We start from the raw sequence: 21,992 nt of genomic DNA, 5'->3' as shown, positions 1-21,992 counted from the left end.
ACAGGTAAATCAAGTAAAGCAAATAATACACAGGAAAAAAAAGGTTTGTTTTTCATCAATTTAATAATAACAATGTCATCAATTGCAGTCCAAAAATAGTGTATAAACTTACTCATTATGTGTACAACACATACAAGTTTACAAACCAACCAGTTTTTGCATTAGCAGGGAAAAAAACACAAGACAAGCCTAATTCTGTTACCAAAAAAAAAAAAAAAAATCCCCAAATATTATGCATAACTGCACTTTATGTACAATACAAACATCACATCAAATGGATCGCCTCCCACACTAAAATGTTCAAGCAGGGCCTTCTGTTAACCCCAAATAGGCCACAAACTTCCCAAAACGCAATGCATAAAACTTGCATCTGAGCCTATTATGCAATGCAGACACATCCAATCAAACTGAACGATTCTTGCATTAACCAGGAAGCTCCCGGCTACTTGCCCTTGCGCGATATTGATCCTGTTTATGGATTGTTGTTGGTCGGCGCCTCTGTGTGCTTTGGCTGCAGCGCTGCCCAGGGATCCTCCAACATGGACGGACTGAAGTACCTCTCGATCGAGTCAGAAGACTCGCGCTGAAAACAACACAAGTAGTATGTTGTCATTTTATTCATACATATTTGGAAGATTTTTTTTGCATTCAGCACAGTCCGCTTATACTAAGAACACACACTAAATATTGTTTACTGAACACACATCAAGTAAACACTTTGAGTGCAGGGTGGAAAAATCAAGAAAAGGTCTGGATCAATCATTTTCAAGGCTAAACTGTGACTACTCAACCTTATTAAGATTGGGGGCTAAACTAAAAAGTTTAAATAAACCGCACCGGAAACGAAAACCGATACTCGTGTGGCGTTTCACCGGAAGTCGTGCCCCGCAAGTGTTTTTTCTTATGTATTTGTTGCTTGGACGGCAAAAAGTAGCAATTAAGTTCCAACGAGTCGTAAATTTGTATGTTGTCATTTGATTCCGTCGGAATGAAGGGCTGGGTTCAAGTACCATGAGATATTTTGTAGCTTACCGGACTGAAGTGGTTTGGCCTTCCGAAACTGTTTCCCCTTCGTTGTTTCTCTCCGAAATTGCGGCCACCACTGCCGAACATACCAGGAGAACCTCCGTAGCCCCGTCCTGCGCCACCGGACCTTCCTGGCGAACCTCCCCAATGGCCACGGTTAAAACCGGGGGAATACGTCGGAGAATTGGACGAGTAAGAGGGGTAGCCCCGGGCGTGATGACCACCGCGGTGTCCAGTGCCTCTGTAGGGTGTGTGAGCCCAACCTGAAGGCGGGGAGGGAAACCGTTCGTTCCATCCAGGTCTGTTCGGGGTTTGATCCATATCGGTTGAAAATGGACTCACTCAAAACAGAAGCTGTTTGCGATGGGATTGAAATGAACCGGAACAGGAAATCAGGTGTTCTGAGTTTGTAACTGGAGCGCCACCCAGCGGGAATTCCTTTCTCCACTCGCGTTCCTCTGCTTTTTTTTTTTTGAACGGTCATTCTTTTTGTAAAAAAAAAACTAACATAATCCTTGTATTTTATTATTATTATTTCTAATTAACCAACTATATATTTTGATTATTCATTTTATGGAGAGGGGGGGATTAAATTAATAAACAAATATTACAGAACCTTTAATAATGTAAATAACAGCAAGTGACACTCAAAACACAATTTATTCAGACAAGATTTGTTGCTAATTGTTGAAAAATATATGCTTGAGGAATACAAGATTTGAAGATCTATCAGTGGACGTGGACACATATCCAATGCAATGAGATAACCCCATTGTTATTTATAATTTATTATTATTTTTTTTTAAAAAATCTTACTCAATAGAGGTAAGTGTGTCACTGGTGCGGCACAAGGAAATAACCACTGTCTTCTATTGCCATCTTTTATTGCACTTTGTAAGCATATGCTGTACAGCAGCTGTGCATACATGAGTGTGATACAACAACCCAGGCAGAACTGGGGCACATCTGAATACAGTCAAAATTTGTTTGGTTTATATCAAAATAAAATAAGAAAAATAAAGTCCCATGGTCTCATCAAGACGGCTATGACAAGTATGACAAATATCTACAAGGTTACATTGAGAAAGCATTTTACTGTAGCTACTGCCTATGAATAATTCAGACAAATTAATAATAATGTGTTTTATATAGAGAGCACATAAAAAATGTATCTTTCAGAATTAACATTTTCTACATTGTATAGAAAACGGACAAGATTTCTTTTTTCTTGCATGCAATAAGCTACAGTGATTATTTTCATTCTTTTAGCACTGAATCATTCTACAAAATAGGCTGCTGCCCCATTCTTTATTTTTATTTATATTTTTAGAGGAGGAGGCATCAAGAGGAGTGGGTAAACAGTCTTCTCCCTCAGTGGCTGTCATGGCAACATCATAAACAACAATAAAATCCACAAGCAATCATCAACATATGCTCGCACGCACGCAACAAATTAATGACATGGTACACTTTCTAAAACTTTAAACTAGACCCCTGATACAGTACAATACAGTGCCACATCAAAAATATACAGCGTGATTAAAAGGAAGCCATCTGTGTGCAGCTCAGTAGAAAACGTAAGCCCAGTGTGGCTTTAAGAGTCTTTCTAATATATATTTTTTTCTCACACAACTCATCCTTTCATGTGTGAGCACGGCTTGTTGCGTTCGACTGATCCTAAACGGCGTGTGCGTGCTAACACTTGCCCATCTTGGCTATTAGCTCATCGCAAATCTTGGTTAGCTCCTCGATCTCTTTGTTCTGGAAAACAGTTTTGCAGACAAATTCTGTAGTTAGGGTACAATAAAACCCACACATATTTGCATTCATGTGATATTTTTTAACACCTAATGGTACTACTTGACATAAATGTACATTCAAAATGTCATTATTGAACAATATTGGCCACCATGTCCCATTACATTTCACTTGATGAACACCCAAATATGGTTCCCGCCTGGCCAGATGAAGTGCTTATCCGACTAACCTTTTGCTCTAATGTGCGTTCCAGAGACTCGACTTTCATCTGCTCTTTTCTCAGACTGGCCTGGTGGGCAGCCTGCTCCTGCTTGGATTTAGCCCTCACCTGAGCTATTTCCAAATTGGCCCTGGAAACACAAAAGGCACTTTTGCAGAATCTTCTTTAAGATATCAGAGGGAAGTCACAGGTTTGGAAACGGATCATGAAATATAAATGTGTGTTTACAGAATTTTGCTGTTTTGCTATTTTGGGCAAAGTGAGTGACCATCATCAAAATGACAAGCACGCGTTGGATTTACTTGTCTAGCTTCTCCTCTGCGTGAATCTTCAGAGCTTGGTACCGCTGTTCCTCTTTGCGGACTCTGGACAGATACTCTTGAGCGCACTTCTTCAAAACGTCTTCATTCTACACAGAATGACATGCTATCATTTTCCTTATCTTCATCTTGGTTTCCAAGCTTTTTTTTGTCAAGCCCCATCCCAAAAAAGTTACCTTGCGGAAGCCCTCAAGCACGTCTTTCATCTTCTCATAGCGTCGGAAGAGGTCTGCTAGAGATTTTTCCACAGAGTTGAGGTCGGCTAAGGCCTGGTCCTTTTCTATGATCAGCTGTTGAATGGTGTGGTGGGACAGAGACTTCTCCTTCTGGTCATCTTCTAACACGCGTACACATACACAGGACATGGATCAGTGTATCTCCTGAAGAGACTTGAATTGGCTCAACAATGTCAAAAATGTATAAACAACACACATTTGGAAAAATATTTATATGGATCATTTACATTGAAGACTGAATGAAAAATGGGATTTTTAAGACAGCTATCACACTGGTTCTGTTCCGTCAATTGTAGAACAATAATTCTTCAAAACACTTAAAAATGCCAATAAAATGTCCACGAACAAATGAGAATGAAATGAAATGAAAAGGGACAAGCACGTGTCAGTGGACGTGAGGCAGGCTGTGAGCTGCGTTCGGTGACAAACGGATGGAGAGATGTGAGCGGGCACAAACGAGTTGAAGCACAAGTCTGCGGTACTCACCTGGCATGCCTGTCAGGGTTATCAAATAGTAAGGCGCAAACAGAGGGGGCAGAACAGAAACAAAAAGGACTGTGTTAAGTCAAGCTGGGAGCCCAAGGCAAATGAGAGCCGAGCATTAGCAGAACGTGACTTTCAGGTTACGGATTTGAAAAGTCCTGTGGAAAAAGGACGAGTGCAAGCGGTCAAGCTGGCTTTGAGCTGAAGCACGTTAAGGTTTTGTGGAAATGGATTGGCATAATGCACAATTTGAAGTGCGGCAAAAAGTTGTGTCGGGAATTGTGACTCAAAGCAATTTTAATGTGCACAAAATAGCTTGCAGTTATATGGGTGTGATCCCAAACTCACCGATCATCTGAGCAATCGTCTTCTCATACTCAGAAACAATCCTCCTATAAATGAGAATTTGGATGTTATTAGACAGATGGACACACAGTATAACCACTGAAGTTTGAAATAAGCATTTAGTTATATAGCACAAAAAAAAAATACACTTGTGTTGATTTTTTTCTTCTTCTCAGAGTTCAATAGAATTATTACATCTATTTTCCTTCTCTATGATTGTTAGGGGGAAAGAAGGCTAACAAATGTAAGAGGAATTAGCATTGCCCCCTCCCTTTGTCCTCCTTATCCCGATCACAATCTTCTAAATTAAGTAAGTCTAGCCAAATATATTGTCAGATGGACCCCGACCCAAAACCTTCTGACGTTTCTCTCTGCATCCTTTTAGTGTTGAGGACATTTTATGGTAAATTTCTTCTATTTTTTTTGACATTTTAGTAACTTTTTAAACATTTTCTTTCTTCCTTTTAAAAAATAAATTTTCTGACTGTTTGGGCCAATTAATTTCTGCTTTTCCTCTTCCTTTTTGGACATTTTTAGGTAATTTTGAAAACTTTTTCATCTACCTTTCAACTCTCTTTTTCTAAAAATGTTTAACTTTGGACTGACGTTTTTTGAATACTTAATTATTCAGTTCTTTTTTAAAATCTAAAATATTAATTCATTTAAAGAATATTTTATCTAAAAATAAAGATAAATATGTACTGTATTTAAAAAATAATTTCTACTACGTTATTATTATTTTTTATTTATTTTTTTAGATCCACAAAGAGCCACAGGAGAGGGACTAAAGAGCCGCAAGTTGCAGACACCTGGACTAGTTGCAGTGAATCAATGCATTGACGTAATAACATTAAGCCAGATCCTGTGTACCATTTGACAACACGTAATTAGTGACAACTAAAAGCACAACTTCATACCTCATCTCCTGCACCTCCTGACGGCTGTCTTCATATTTCCTCTGCCACTCCAGCACCTCCCTCTCTTTTGTCGCAATCTAAACCAGGAAGCATTGTTGAATAAAGCTTGAAACACTCGTGCATACAAAGACAACAATATGAATATTGCAGACATTTTCAACACAAATATTTGATAATCATTCATTCGTTGATAATCATTCAGCAATTTATGTTGGTGTAAAATTGCATCATCCTGAGAGCTGACCCTAATATCTTGAGGGAGGGAAAAAAACAACAACCTACATACATGCATTAAATAGGTTTTTGGGTACCTCCTCTCTTGCGATTCCCAACGAGTGGTCCATATCTTTGGGAAGATGCGGACTCTCTCCATCGATGTATCCGGTGGCGGTCCGGGCGTACAGTGAACTCTTGGATACCGAACTCTCAGATGGTAAAGACACATCTCTGTGCTGCTTCCGGAATCCGAATGAGAGGAGCGAAAGGAAAGGAAACATCGCCAGTTAAATCCCAGACAAGAAAGAACACACCGCCACACGCCGGCTGGCCTGAATGTTCTCAGCAACCTGAACCTCAACACAAGGCAGCATCCAATTGCGTCAAAAGGTACCACACAGCAAAATCAATATGTAAATGAGGCAGGCTTGCGATGTTCCTGAAGACTTGGTCAGCTGCAGAATGAATTGATGGAACAGTCTTCATAGCCAAGTATTTGGCTTGTTAGGGAGCGGAGCTTGTTTGTGATTGGTACAGGCAAGGGGGAAGGGGATGAGGGCAGAAAACGGCATCATAAGAGGAGGGGCGGGGTAGCAGACTGCACAGCATGGCAAACATGTTAGTCTCATGTTAAAGCGTGTTACTTTATTTAACTTACCGCAATCAAGTGTTGGCTGATTGATGACTTATTTTCCACTTACATATTATGAGGCCACAGCCAAATATTACAAGATGTAAGTGGCGAGGCAACAAACCAAAATACATCGGGGAAATGTTTCAAGTCCTGTTTAGTTCACTAAAACTAATACATTCAGAGGGATTTACTCTTTGAGACAGATTAGGGTTAGACCACAGGGAGTTGGATGAATGACATTGAGACTAATACGCAAAAAGGAGAGTAAAATGTTGGAGCAGCAAGGTAGACACCAAAATACTCAACTTTTGGTTTTAAGTTTGAGTGTTTGAGAAATATTTGTGTCATTACATAGTACAACCTGTTTAAGGTTAGACAATGTTTGCATTGTCTCATGACAGAAAGCGCTGCTCCAGGTGTAAGGGTGCTTGTTCTGACAGCTCGCTACATTAGGGAGCTGTCCATTAAATGCGGTGTCTGGGGTCTAAAAGGGGCTAGGTGGAAACAGTGAGATACAAAGCTAATTGACTGAAAGGTACTACTGTCAAAATAGCAAAGGACTGAGCAGGAGATGTGTTACAAGGGCAGGTTACATACAGTAAGTGTTCCTCTTACTTTCAGTAAGGGTGAACCGTTGATGTTCCACCGCCGTGTGCTGGGTTTCTTAAGGCGGGACTGTGAAATGTGTGGGACAAGAGCTTGAGATATAGACGGCAAACACCTGATTGATGCACTTGACTATAAACAGAATGTCTGTAAGACTGAATTTAAGTGCTCTTGTACAGTGAAGAACTTTTTAAGATGATGAAAAGCTGCTGAATTTTAGACATTTGACATGAAATTGGGGATTAAAAAAAAAAAAAATAACCATCTGATGGAAACTCTTAAGAAGGGATCATGCCTTGCTGGGTGGGGGGGGACAAATAATATTTTATGACTAGCATCTTTAAATGTGGGAGGTAAGTGGAAAAATACATGATTTCAAGTCATAAAATGGAGGCCGAGCACTGCAGCAAATAGCGAGTCCTTTGACCCCCACCTACAGCTTTAAAAAATAATTGCCAGTAATGATAGTTTTAAGTGTAAATATACCACAAACTCATCTGACAGCATTACCATTAAAAATCGGATTTCGATTTTGAAACGTAATGCACTTAAAGTGAACATATACTTTCACATATAGTACATATAACCATGGCTAGAATTACTGTAGTTTCTCCTCGAAATATAAAGCTCATTGCTAAGTCGAGATGTCGAGCCCTTAAAAATACTTCCTTGGCACCAACTCATATTTCGACATGGCTTTTGGTGGCATCTTAGGGCGTTTAAGAAAGAGCACAAAAAACACAACTTCAGTATCTGGCTAGGGTTGCAGCTATCCAATATTTTTGGTATACTATAATAATAGAGTATTTGGATAAAATATAAATATGTTTTTTCTTGGGTAAAGCTGAAATAGGAATACAGAAGACAAAATAACAAACATGTTTTTTTCTAGAAAATGTATTAAGTGAGATTTTGGGCTATGAGATGAAGTGATGTCAGAACCACCGTCGTGATTTTGCTGGCTTAAACGGCACGTTTAAATAAGCCTGGTTTGTTGAAAACTGATCAGTAAGAGCTGAAACTGTGTCGGGGAGTCAGCATCAAAGTGTGCTGAGCCATTTTTTGCCCATTAAACTGCTTTTGAAAAGTAATCGGATGGCTCTTGCCAGCCTATACTCGACTAGTGGCTAACTGCAAGCTACAAACGCTAGCAAAAGGCGCCATATTATACAATGTCAGCGTAGCTAATTGGAGATTTTTTAATGACAATATGATCTATGCAGCCCCATGAGTCTAAACATACTATTCTGATTAATATCACATTTGCGGAATATTTAGGTATAATAAGTTAAGCAGCAAAATCACCCATCACATCACAGGAGCGGCCATTTTGCCACTTTTTGTCGACTTAAAATAACATCACAGTTGCTCAGAGCTCAGAGCTCAGGTAACAACCACCAACCATGGCTCACCTGTTTTCCAAGGCTGAGCACTAAACACACCGAATGTGACCAGCATTTTGAAAGATGACGAACCCAACAAATGTGTTCAATGATGTGCACTAAATGCTCTAACTGCTTTTACAGTAGTAGGTAATACATTACCAGTCCCATTCCAGCCTTTTGTAAACAGGGCAACATGCAAAAGAGAAGCAGGGATCTACAATGATACAACTCTGTTCTTTGGGGATCAGCCTGCGAGCGCTTGCTGCAATTTTGAAGCCATGTTAGATTTGGGATGAGGGGGACTTGATACTGGTTGATCACAGGGCTGACAATGCTGTGGGTTCAGCCGCCATGTTGACAAGGCCATGAGTTCACTCAGAATGGTGTGTTTTTAAGGAGAGGGATACTCATGCACCGGTTCTGAAGTCTTGATCTTTTACATTCATCAAGATGCATCAAAACACACGCACGCACACACTTACATCAGGCGCAGGCTAAATCAGCGCAGTACCTGGGGGGTTACAGTGGAGAGGGAGGGGCACTGAGAGATGTTTTTGGCTACTTGCAGAGCCTCTATCCGCAGGGCAGCAAGCACCAGCTCCTCCTGGGCCGCACAAATTGGGAGTTATCGTCCAATGTTGGGGGTGCGGCCCAAGGATGAGCGTAAGGGAAAAGCATATAGAATACTTGAGTTGGATCTCAAGTCACTCACAATAAGGGGGGGGGTGAAAAGGCAAAGGTGAAGAAGAGAGGAGCATGAAAGGCATCAGGTTGTGAACACACCTGTAGTTTTTGGGCGAATGCATTAGGGTTGGTCTCAGCGAGGTCAGGCTCCAGGTACTGCACAGGATCGTCACACTCAGACAGTCTTTCTAACAGGGACATGGTCAGGGCTGAAGATGGGACCTCTTGGCTACCGGGCTATAGTGGGTGACCAGGAGGGGGTGGGCACAGGGCGGAGGGTGGGGGTGAGGTCAGCATGGCAAAGCGAGCGCTCAGCGACGTTAAACTGGGGACTTGTTGGTTTATTGAGTGTCGTGTGGATTTCCCGATCCTGATTGCTGTCAGCCTGACTCATAGGGATCGTACGAAGACTAAGAGTCATGTGACTTTCTGTCCATGAGGTACATGGCGTAACAACAGACATGGTATACATACTGGAAATTAAATGACAGTGAAATGAGAGTGATATTTTTTAACAAACACACAAAGGTCTAGACCAGGAGTGTCAAACATGAAGACCGCGGGCCGGTTCATACCTGCAAAGGAGTTTAATCCGGCCTGCGAGATGATTTTGTAAAGTAAAAAATAATAATAATGTCGGACTTATTAATCAGATAGCCACAATCAAAACATATAAATTTGTAATTTCACAAGCAATCCTCAGATGAGCAATGCAACCTGTACAATGAATTGCCTTGGATGTTATTATTTTAAACACAACCTAAAGTTACGGTTTGTTTAAAAAAAAAAAAATAAATAAAAAATCATAGACCAACATAAATGTGTTAGATACGACACATTCAATTACTGGTAACATAAATAAATACATGGCAAGGACTAACGTCCTTCTAACTTCATTAACTGCACCGGCTTATTGCATTCGGCTTATTTTTTGGAACAATAAAATTACAGTTGAGCCCCGTAATTTGGGGCTGACCCACATATAGTGAAAATCTGCGTATAATTGATGGGAATTGTTTAAAAGTTATATAACCGACCCGGTCCACTTGGTAATATGTTTTCCTCCATGCGGCCCCTGAGCTAATATGAGTTTGACACCCCTGGCCCAGACAGTATTCATAACAACGTAGACTTTTTTTTCTACACACACCTGCTCATCCCTCTCTGTGCTTTGTGTTCGACTGAGCACTTCACTCTCTCGTTTCCTGCCCTTTTCTCCAGTAGAGCCTTCGGGACCTGGTCTGGAACTTAGGACTGGGGTCTTCATGCTGGCTGTTATTTGGGCCTCCATTTCCTCAAAACTCCTGCACAGAAAGAGAGACCATTCAAAGTAAATCTGTCCAATTTGTTCCACAAGCAAATGCATGATTTGAAATGTTAAGAGTTGTACCCTGTGCATGGTGAGTTGGGCTCAGATCCATGTGTATCCTTGGTTAATGAGTCCAACTTTAGGTATAAGGATGGCTTCTTCGCAGACGGTGGCTACAAGAAATGTTGACAACATATTTTGGGGATTTTATTTAGTAACAACTGAGCCATGGAGCATTTGCCAATAAATTGGATGTAGCTAACTTAGACCAAATACTCACAGGTGAAGTAGAGCCAATTTTCTCCATGTACTCTATTTCATAGTCTTGCACTAAAAGGCAAAACAGATGCAGATGGATTGAGTTAGAGCAAGAATTAAAAAAAAAATAATCCTCCGAGGGACACGTACAGAAAAATCGAAGGATTCAAGGGCCACTTGGAAAATGTAAACTTTAATTTATGCACCAAAATCAGTTGCGCAAGAAATTGTACGTTGTTTACAGTAATTTCTGGATTACAAGCCGCTTTTTTCACTTGCATGCTAATACAAAGGCGGCTAATACAAAGGAGTGGCTTATCCATCAGATCACAAGGGGGCGCATTATAGAGGAAGCGCAAGAGCGTCAGGCAGAGCAAAACAAACCAAGTGAGCCCAAATACAGTAGAAGAGACAGCACGAGAGTGACACAATTTGCGCCCTCATTATGGAAAAGAAAGTAGCGAGAACCCGGTGCAGTAACATTAAAACACCTGCGGCTTATAGTAGGTGCGGCTTATATGTGTGACAAACTCGAGTATTCCCCAAATTTAGCTAGAGCGGCTTATAGTCCAGAAATTACTGTATATATATTGCAGTAATTTGGGAAAAAATATTGTATTGTTAGATGCAATAAGGCAAATAGTTTAGGATTTTTTTCCACAATATTGGGGTGGCGTGGCTCTTTATCCCATTAGATTAGAGCCGCCCCTGCACTAAACAGCAGCCGAATACCACCTTTATATTTAGAACCAAAAGGAGAGTAGTAATATGACCATTTTAAAGCAATTAATTAATTATATACATAATGTACAAATTTGGACATTGACACAAAACAGAAGGCAGCAGAAGCAATTTTTTCTTCTAAAAATGAATTATTTATTATTCACCACAGTGCTATGAATATAAGTGTTCCCAATTTACTTGTAAATAGTTAATTTGGACCTTTTTATAGTTAGAAAAGCTCTATAGAATATACAATGAATTCATTAGTGGAAGTGGTAGTCTCTACAAACAGTACAGATATAGATTTTTTTCTTTTTATTTAGTCGGGACAGTGCATGTTAATGAACATCACATGGAACACATGCATGTAAACATACCACACCTGATTATAGCGATAGCCTAATTTCCATCCTTTGTCATCAGGCAGATCACAGAAACAGAAACAAAACGACAAGGAAAAAAAGCACAGTATATGCCGCGGGCCACGGAAAAATAGTTGGCGGGCTGCAAATTGCGCTCGGGCCATAGTTTGGACACCACTGCGTCAGAGCAACTAAGAAGAGTAGTGACGAACTGGGACAAAATGCTAATGTCAATGACACAACCAAAATCAATAACGGTGGGGGAAAACAATCCAGCTACTGGACAGCATGTCTCACCTGAAGATTTAACACCGCTCTCGTTAACAAATGAAGTCAGATCCGATGGATGAGGGAAGTCCTGCTGGTCAGAGTTCAATTCCGCATCGGAGTCATGCAAGCCTGCCCACTTGTGATTGGTGGAGGAGGCCAACTTCTCTTCATCTGTGGCGTGGTCATCCTGTGGAGGAAGGGAGGCGGGGTCATCTGCATCCTGGCACACAAATAGACAGTCAGGCAGAACTAATAGAGACAAGTAAGTTATATACGCACACACCGACGTACCTGTGAGCTGTCGGAGAACTGTGATTTCTTTGGCGACCTCTTGACCCTAAAGGTGTTACTGAGGAAAAAGAGCATCATTAATCTAGAGTCACACAATGTGATAAAACATTTTTACGATACCTAACCTTTGTTGAGCAAAATTCTCAGATGTTTGCATAGTCATAAGATTTAACAGTTTTTAGTACCGTAAGTCTACTTTACAGTGACATTTCAGTACATCCGATTACTTCACTCGTTGCCCCAAAAAATCATTGGTAGCAACAGAGTACTTGTTAACGTAGCCATTTGGTTAGGAGAACATTTATGAAAACATTTACTGACAATTGTTAGAAAGCGGCATGGTGCAAAAAAAGAGAGAGAGAGAGGGAGGGAGAAACCAAAAAAATAAAGCTGTAATATTTTAACACTAATGCTCTAAAAAATGCACTTAAAATACTGATATCAAAGCATTGGAAAAACAATATTAAGTATTTACTCATGATTTTATTGAGTAATGAGTAATGATGCTCAATACCAATTTTTTTCAGACCGCTACCAGTGCGAGTACTAAACTCGAGTTGTCAAAAATACCGATACCAAGAACCAATAACACTAGTACTTTTGATACATAAAATTTCCCCCAAACACAATGGCAGATCATTTTAAAGAAAGACCCATTCATCCCAATGTAGCAGTTTCCCTTAAAATTGCATGAAATTAATGGCAATTTTTACATATTTTTCTTCTTCTAATTTTTAGTTCCTTATCGTAAAACAGCCCAATCTGATACCTGGCATCAATATGAAAGTGTGGTTGAAAGTATTGATTGACTAACTGTTGCATAAAAGCTCCCCACTGCTTAATCATCATGAAGCACTGTCAGGTGTAATCTAAAATAAAATAAACTAGAAATACACCATATATGAATATATAAACATCAACTAAAAATAGTAATTTATTGTTAAATTGTATTCAAGTAATTTTTTTGCTTTAGCAGCGGGTTTAAAAGAAGTCTAATTCAATAAATGCCACTCTGAATAAAATGTCTCTTATCTTCTATCATTAGTGCAAAGAAGATGGATTGTTGATGCGTCGACAGTCATGTCATGGATGTTGAGATATTGAAGTTAAAAGGCTGACTGATTACAAAAAAAAAAAAGAGAGAGAGAGCTGACATGCTTGTTTACAGGGATCCACATGGAACAGGGAGTGACATATGGTGGATAGTTGTGTTGTCCCTGTACTTACAACAAACAACACAGAGGGGACACACCTCTGGACCTCCTGTGACATGAGAATACAATACATGGAGCAGATATAAAAAGTCTTCACACCCCTGTTTAAACATCAGGTTTATGTATGAGACCAAGTCGAATCATTTCAAATGTTTTTTTTTCTCACAATGTATGTGACCATTGTGACCTATAACCTTTACAACTCAATGGGTGAAAAAAGTAAACAACTGTACAGCCTCTTAAACTGGATTTGGTTCAGAATTAATGAGTCTAATTCAACACCTTTTGTTCCTCTGATTAACCTGAAAAAGTTCCACAATGGGATTAGTTGATTCAAACAGTCACATCCTCAGTTATAATTATCCCAGTCATGTCCCCATTTTTTCAGATTTCACTTTTTTCTCAATTGAGTTGTACAGATAATTGATCACATTAGTGGTGAAAAATGTATAGACATTTATCACGATAAATTTTTTTGTATATCGAAACAAAAAGCTGGCATTTGAAAAGGGTGTGTGTAGACTTCATATCCAGGTGACAGAGAGACAAACAACACTAACAACAAAAACAAATTGAAACAAGCAAAACAACACAAACGACCAAAAGTAATGTGCAATAACCATTGAGTATGACTTCAATCAACTTACGATTTGATGGGAATTTTCTTCTTTTTGGCTGGTTTGTTCTGATTTTGATCTTCAAGCTCGCCAATATTGTCGTTTTCCATGTCATCATTTGACGACAAGTCGAAGGAGGCCGAGGCCTTTGGAGGTGAGTTTGCCATCTTGTTGGACGATTTAAAAGGGTCGACTACAGAGTCGTCAAAATCAAAACTGTAAGTCGGCCCAGACGCTTTTGGAGAGTTGGCCACGGCTGCCTTAGACAAAAACGGATTTAAATTTGCATCGTCCCACTTATTGGAGTCAAAGTCGTAAGAACCTCTGGAAATGGGCTTTTCCTCTTCGTTACCATTGTGTTCCGCTGGAAGGTTATTATCCAGCTCCTCGGTCTGTCCTGGGTGGACCTTCTTTAACCCCAACTTTGGCTTCCTCAGGGGCATCTTGGCACCAGGTTTCTTGCCCAGTTTCTTAGGTGGCGGAGTAGCCTCACTATTCTCCTCTGAGTAATCAAACTCCAGCCTTACAGACTCCCTTTTGGGTAGGATAGGTTGCTCTTCTGGGTTGGTAACTAATGGTAGCTCAGCAGAAGCTGGATGAGGAAGCTGGCTCACAGCAGGGATAGGGGGACTATCTGGCGGGTCACGTGCAAGACCTTTACGAGCAAGAACAGGCGAGTTGGCAATCTTACTCCTGCCAGTCTTGAATGGGTCGATGCTGTCAAAGTTGTCTGGATCCCATTTGTAGGATCCACTGGGAGGGATGGGGTGGTTTTCTTTGACAGGAGGACTAGATGGAAGACGATTCTCCTCCTGACACAAGGGTAAGGTAGGGACAACAAGGCTCCCCTCTGATTCAATATGAGTGTTTTCTTCCGGTAGAGGAGGTGGAGTGTCCACACGGGCTTTTCTATTTTTTCTGAGGGTTCCTGCAGGACTTCCACCTTCTGCAAGACTTCCACTTTCACTCCCCTCCTGAGTCACAGTTCTCTTAATGATCTCTGGGGTGCTACTAGTAGAACTTGGCCTCTCCGGGTTGGAGTTCTGCCTCAGGAGAGGCTTCTTCTTCACAGATCCAGGCCGGACTTTCCTGGGCCTGCGGAGTGTCCCTGGATTACTCTCTGTGCCTACGCTGAAGGATTCCGAATACGGGCGGAAGCCTTGTGCTACAGATCCATCCGAACCAGAGGTGTCAAGTTCTCCACCCTGGAGGCTGAGGGAACGAGTAAGCGGTTGACTTGTTGACTCTGAGGCAATATGATCAAAGTTGTAGGTGCCACTGGCAGCAATTGGCCTGTCCTCATCAAAACCAACAGCAAGCGGCTCAGGAATCGAGTCAGACGAAAGCGCTCTGATGGAAGTGTCTTCTCCTGAGAAAGATGAAGAATAGACCATCGTCATCAAGATTTTTGTTCTGTTGTTCAATGTAACCACTTGAAATGTCATTGAAATTACAATTACCAATTGATGTGGCGCTCGAGCCAAGCCATATCTAATATAAAATTTGGTGCCATCTTGTGGCCATGGAACTATGTTAATGTGAGCAAAAGGGTTTCTTTTAGTCAGGCTATCGAAGATCATCTATAGCAGGGGTGCTCAAGTTCGGTCCTCGAGAGCCCTTATCTAGCCTATTTTCATGCTTTCCTCCTGCCGCACAGCTGAATCTAATGATCAGCTAATCAGCAAGCTTTGCAGAAGCCTGATAATGATCTTGATCATGAATCAGGTGTGTTAGTGGAGAGAAACATGGAAAACAGTCTGGATAGGGGCTCTCGAGGAACAAACTTGAGCACCCGATATATAGAAATAAAGCAGGTAGCCGCCATTTTGTGTCATCTATAGGAAATTACAAATCTTTTTGGGTGGGTGTCAATTACACATAGATTATTGCTATATCCTCCACAAATAGCCACGCTTCGCTATAGTTCATATTTAATACAGAGCAGTGGTTCAACTATAAAATGAATTGGGACTAACAAAGATAATACTGATTACCCAAAGAGTGTTGAGTTACTATATGAGAAAATCCTCATTGTGCTCTTTAGGACACAAATTATTGCACCCCCTGAATTTTGCATACCAACGCAGTGCCATGCGAATGGCTGAGTGAAAAATGTTTGAGTAATTGGGTTGATCTAATTTGTTACATCTGGTTGATTTGTATAATGGAACTTCATTTGTGCTGGTCTTGAACATTGTATAGTGTATGTGTTTTATTTTAGGACTAGGAATCACAAATTAATAATAGCACTGTATCCGCAACACTGTGCAATAATCAATATTTTGGGACAAAAAAATCTACAATATGTCATGTTATCTATTTTGTGTGTTTATATAAGTAGTTGGCATTATTACACAATTTTTTTTTAATGTAAAAGTATTACTCTTGCAATTCTGCTGAATGAGATTGTTGACAGAAAAGACAACTCTACTCAAATAAATCAACAACAGACACACATGTGGACCGTCTTAAGAAATGATCACAATAAGTGATCATCATCCCACACAAACATGGCTGGATAAAAATAACAAAGAAATGACACCTTATTTCCACTAGGTGGTGCAAGAGGATACCCATTTTTGCCTAGTTCGACTACCTTGAAGCAGTTTTTTTTTTTTTTTTTTTTTACTGACCTTTGTCATCAGTGGTTGCTAATTGGTTTTGTGGATCTGCAGGAGCCTTTACTGGGGTTGTCGATTCAGGAGTCTCGAATGCTCCATCAGAGTCAGAGCTCCTGGAACAAAAAGACAATCGCATACCGAGTTAATGCTGCTATGAATCATTCTGACATCACAATAATCGCAAAATAGTGGTCATTAATGGTTTACCGGACTAGTATTAACCAGGGGCAATATTTTCGTGTCAATTTAGAGTACACACACAAAATTTCAGGTATGGAAGGCAATGACAGAAAGATGAATAAACAAATAAATAGTTAAGATTTTCCTCAGCACCAGACATTCATTCAAAAGAATGAATAGCACGTGTCTCTCGCATCCCATCCTGTCTCACCTCTGTCTGACCAGCGCCCCTGCAGTCTTAATCATGTCTTCATGATGTGAGCTCCAGGAGAGACGGCGGAACGGCCCGAAAGCCGGATCCAAGTCTGGACTGCCTGCTGCCCCTCCCAGTAGCGTGCCCCAGCCCCAGCGAGCCCACTGCAGTGGAGACAGAGCCTGCCACGCACTCACCGCCATAACGTCCAAAAAGACGACAGCCGGTGTCTGATACACAGGTAGACGCCCACCGTCTGCTACGCTACGCACAAGATCTCATCCACTGCGATTTGCAATATTCAGCTCTCCTCTTTCCTTCTATCTTTCATTTCATTCAACAGTAGTTCTCCATAACCGCCGGTCTGGAGCAAAAATATGTCTTCCCATCCGAATGAGCCTGTCTGCAGACTGCTGCACTCTCTCAGCCTTCCTCTCTTCATCGACTTTCCCCCTCCCTGCCCGTCTTCCTCTTCCAGTACTTTGCCAAATCTACAGTTCATTTTCACTGCATTTAAAGTGTTATGCTGAAGTTAGCATGGCATAGACACAGACCTTTGTCTTGTTATGATGTGGCCACTCTGGCACGTGAGCATCTCAATGGGAGTGTAGTTGATTGTGCAATGAAATGAGTCCCAAATGGACAATCAAAATGAAGACGGGGAAATGAGGCACTGAGCAGAGCAAGCACATCAGGCCGAGAAGCGATTGAATATACAGTACTGTATTGTAGCCAGTACGGTTAGTGCTACACAACTTCAACCACATGAGAAAACCACAATTTTACAATAATATGACAAGACAGCAAAAGATGGAGTTCCACAGTCAAATATATGAAAATGTCATGAGTAGATTAGACCAGACAGAACCTTCTGGATTTCAACAACCATTTGCACTTATGTTCCATTATAGAAGTGAGTGAAATAGTCAATGTATATTTAATAGTTATAATAGTAGAATATATTAACAAATCTTGCTGGTGATTTATTTAGATTAATTATCTAACCATCTGCAAGCTAGTGAAATACAAATATCTTATGCAAGCTGAATATACGGTATCTAATTTCAATGCCCAATTTGTCTCCTTATTTTGAGGCACCTTTTTTCCTACAAGTGCATAACTGAGGTTGCCATGGTAACTAGAGTGCCCCCCTCATGTTTCATGATGGTGTGGGGAAACTGTCTGGCTCCACGTTGCACATATACATGTATCGGAGAACAGGCAAACTAACACGGACCTGCAAAGTGTATCTAATCAATACATTAAAGATGTGTATTCAGTAACCATATTTAGTGTTACATGTGTCTTATTTCGTGTTGTAATGCAATTGTGAAAATTGTGTCAGCAGACGGGGATAAACCGAAACAGAGGAGCGTCCAATGTTGTGAGCGAAGACAGCCTGCCTGCCTGGAGACAAGACGCTCCGTGGTGGGAGGTGCTGCGCTTCAGACAGAAGACGCGCAGCTCTCAGCCAAATCCACAGTGCTGGAAAATCCAACAAATATTTGAGCTGTCTCAAAATACAAGCAAATGACAAGATGGAGGAGGCTTGATACCTGCCGCTTTTCTTCATACTGATTGACCGATCCCTCCAAATCCGATGGCCGATACCTTCATCCCATTTCACTGCCCTTTTTCTATCTTTAATTCCTCACTTTTCTCTTATGCTCTACCTTACATACTATATACTATCTCTCTTTTTTTCTTTTCTTTTTTTTTTTTTACAATGAAATTGATTATAAATAATACAATTAAAAATAATAATTTTATATATTAAAAATATTGAATATACAAATTGAACAAATAAGTATGTAAAATGAGCAAGTATGTGTGTAAAATATATAGTTATACAAATTATTACTGTACAATAAAGAAGAAATAAAAGAAATAAAATTAAATAAAATAAATAAATACAATTTACTTTTCTGTAGCTTTTTTTTTTTTTTTACTACCAGGTCATTCATAGACATCATGGTACACCCTGTCTATTTAAAAAATCAAATGCAGCCCATGGGCACACATTTTTGCCTACCTCTGTATTTGTGGGTGCTCCTAAAACTGGGGCATGCATAGTAGAGTAAGAGTAAACAGCAACAGTATCAGTATGAGAGATTTTAGACTAATATTGGTTCAAATCCGCCCATTTGTCACTTCACTGAACTGTACTTAACCAGCATATATATTATATATGACCCCATGCAATTGTGTCCAGAAAAGTGATTATGGTGATGATGATGTTATGGGAATTGTACAACCTATGAAACAGAAATGTTGTTTTGACAAGGAACAAATAATGTTTTTTTACAGGTCTCATTATGAGAGCAGGGCACAGCTTGAATAGATTTCAGGTTTCATCAGAAGTTTAAAAGAAAATCCAGAATACGGTAATTCTCAAAACAATGAAGCAAGAATGAGGTAATCCCACATCGCCTAATCTGACATATTGAGAGCAGGCAGATGGCACATTAAAAACCACAGTGTTGAATGAGAAGCAAGGAGAGGGTTAAAAAGATTACCATTATGATAATGAGATCAGATTCAAGGTAGAGGAACACAATTCCCACACACAACACAGTAATTCTTATTTGGGATCCTGACTTGTGTCAAATAGAAACACATTATAACCTAATTTACTGGGTGCTTTCTTCAGAGTCATAACTGTAAACACAGTAAAATAAACATTGCGATGTGAAACTCACACAACCATCCAGCAATAAGAAGTGAATAAAAGTCTTCAGTCCATATTTAGCAAAGCTTTCCCTGCGATAAATCATTCATCCCTACATTATAAAAGACACCTCCCCCATCTCACTGCACGGGTCCTTGCTCCCCAGCGCAGAAGTGTCTGCACTATAAATAAAACTAAGTGGAGCGTTCTTGCCTCGTCCCTAACTCTCTCCTCCAGTCCTGTTCCTGCGCACCGTGCTCCATTTCTACACTGGCTCCTGCTCCCAGCAACGACAATGGGAGCAGGCAAAACATCAGCCCCCCCCAAGCTTGAACTCATTGGCTCCATCTGGCTTCCATATTCCACAGATAGATGATTCACATGTGCAAGTGACTGCGCATGTGCATTATTTACATCACAAACCCACATGACAACAAAGATCTGTTGGCTGCGACACGCAGCCTGAGTAATAACAAGAAACTAGAAGCTTGAGACTCACATGTGTTCTTGGGTAGGAGAGGTAGTCTGTCCTTGCTCCATGGATTCGTTGGCTCCCATCCTCGGCTACCTCTGTGCCCCCCCACCTGTGCCTACACTTCAGCCACTGTCCACATCCACCTGCTCCCTGGAAAACTCCTTCTTGCGTTTGTTGTGATCCTTGCGGTAACGTGCCAGCAGACGCGAGCGGCAGCTACTAACGCTGCACTGCAGAGAATGACCTCGTCCCGCTCCTCGCATCGAATCACCGGATGATTAAATGCTCGTCAATTTATGCATCGCTCAATCTCATCTCCTGCACATGTTGTAGACAAGACCTTTTTCCCCCCATGCAGTTCATCTGTCAAACGATGCTGAAGCATTAAAGTCCAAGAGTAGACTAGTCCAAAACGATGCAATAACAATCCAGCTAGCTTTCTTGTCGTCTTGCATGTGTGTATGAGGTGCTTCTGTTTGAGCTGTGATGCTGCACACACTGCCTCCTCCCCCTTCTCTTCCCTTTGACACCCCCCACAGCAGCAGCAGACGCCTGCGCCGTTAAAAAGACAAGCAGCCTTTTTCTAGACGAATACCACAGCCCTGCAGTGGGGGAATCAAACAATAGAAGCCCCCTAAACAGACACAGTGGTTTGGTTTAGCATCCTTTTAAAATGATGCATTATGCTTTTGCCTTCCACCTGAATTCAAATTTTTCATTTAACACAACCACTATCCTGTCAGAAGTAAACAAAAGCCTCGGACACAATAATAGTGATGTATTCAACTTTGAGCCTAGCCCAATCCCATGTGTCAGTAAATCTATACCAGTATTCACATACTGTAAGATCCAAATTTTCATTATATTGTCCCGAGTTATCAAAGCAAAAGTACATATATGCATATACTATTGGGGCTATCAGTTGATTACAACTTTTAATTGTAATTAATCGCATGATTTCCGTAGTTACTAAATGTACAATCAAAATTTCTTCCAATTTTTTCATGCTCTTGTAATTAATATTTAAGTGGACAAATATGCTTACCAAATATTAAATTTTCAACCACTGATACAATAATTTTATAGTGCATAGTTTATAAAGCTATTTGTAGTTACAAATATATACTAAACAGTTAAAAGGAGAGTAAAACAGTGAGTCATACATTTGTGTGTGGAGGTAATTTTCTGCTACTAGGTGGGATTAGTGTTTCATGTTGGACATTGGTGACATGCCGGCATGACAGTACGCTCTTTAGAAATTCAGAGCAATTGGTATTTGGAACATAAAGCAACAACTCTGGGACTCCAGGCCATTTTGTTTATTATAAATGTATTTAATGTTTAATCGTATTAAATGCTTTTTAATGCCATTTAAGACCTTAATTTCAGCAAAATCCATTTTAAGACGTTTAATGCTTTTTAATGATCCGTGGAAACCCCGCATTACAATGGAATTTAAAATGCACTTGTAAATTCATTCTTTTGAATTATTAATGTAACAATTACATCTCGTTGCTTGCCAATATGTTTCAAAATTCACAACACAAATGCGAATTTGAGACTTTGTTAAATTTACATTTTCTAAATACCTTCCATACTAAATGTGAATGGCATTAGAAGAGACCAGTTATGTAGTCCAATTTGTCATTTTTAGACATCTGCTCTACAACGAGTCCCGTGGGATGAAACAAGAGCAGGAACAAGTTTCAAAAAGTACCTATTGATTGTCCAAGGAGCCAAAGAGGGGGGCTCTGAAATTGAAGGAGAATGATTCAGTTGTGCATTCATGGGAAGGTGTGTGAATGAAGGCTTTACTACAACAGAAGAAACTGCCTGTAGCACTTGAAATCTTAGTAGGAGAGATTTAGGTGGTCCACTGAAAATACGAATGTTGACTGAAAAATGGAAACTCATCAGTTCCTCTGCTTTTTTGTCTAAAGGGAGAGGGATGCGGGTTGCCTGTAGACCATCCATTAATGGA

General features: G+C 40.3%; 1 protein-coding gene and 1 long non-coding RNA gene across 14 annotated transcripts in view; both read right to left on the bottom strand.

Annotated features, from left to right (window-relative positions):
- Positions 1–44: 44 nt before the first annotated feature.
- On the bottom strand, positions 45–1,457 carry LOC144061076 (uncharacterized). The gene is made up of 2 exons (XR_013296072.1): positions 1,033–1,457; positions 45–583 (listed from the first exon to the last, which is right to left on the bottom strand). It is a non-coding gene; the product is annotated as an uncharacterized LOC144061076 (long non-coding RNA).
- A 436-nt stretch (positions 1,458–1,893) lies between these two features.
- Positions 1,894–21,992, bottom strand: part of tacc2 (transforming, acidic coiled-coil containing protein 2) — a 47,919-nt gene continuing 27,820 nt past the window's right edge. For 9 of the 13 annotated variants that reach the window (XM_077581125.1, XM_077581127.1, XM_077581129.1 and 6 more), the window contains 15 exons: positions 16,508–16,608; positions 13,905–15,243; positions 12,044–12,101; positions 11,780–11,972; positions 10,420–10,469; positions 10,221–10,312; positions 9,981–10,134; positions 6,771–6,830; positions 5,617–5,757; positions 5,306–5,382; positions 4,392–4,435; positions 3,501–3,661; positions 3,307–3,413; positions 3,014–3,134; positions 1,894–2,787 (listed from right to left, as the gene is read on the bottom strand). In XM_077581125.1, coding sequence (XP_077437251.1) covers positions 2,722–2,787; positions 3,014–3,134; positions 3,307–3,413; positions 3,501–3,661; positions 4,392–4,435; positions 5,306–5,382; positions 5,617–5,757; positions 6,771–6,830; positions 9,981–10,134; positions 10,221–10,312; positions 10,420–10,469; positions 11,780–11,972; positions 12,044–12,101; positions 13,905–15,243; positions 16,508–16,608 — 2,764 coding nt within the window. In that variant the 3' untranslated portion in view covers positions 1,894–2,721. The other 4 variants (XM_077581131.1, XM_077581119.1, XM_077581120.1 and 1 more) reach the window with 4 other exon arrangements.

This window comes from Vanacampus margaritifer, chromosome 12 (assembly GCF_051991255.1).
Source record: "Vanacampus margaritifer isolate UIUO_Vmar chromosome 12, RoL_Vmar_1.0, whole genome shotgun sequence".
In the NCBI taxonomy this organism is placed as follows: Eukaryota; Metazoa; Chordata; class Actinopteri; order Syngnathiformes; family Syngnathidae; genus Vanacampus; species Vanacampus margaritifer.
This window is presented reverse-complemented; position numbering and strand designations above follow the sequence as displayed.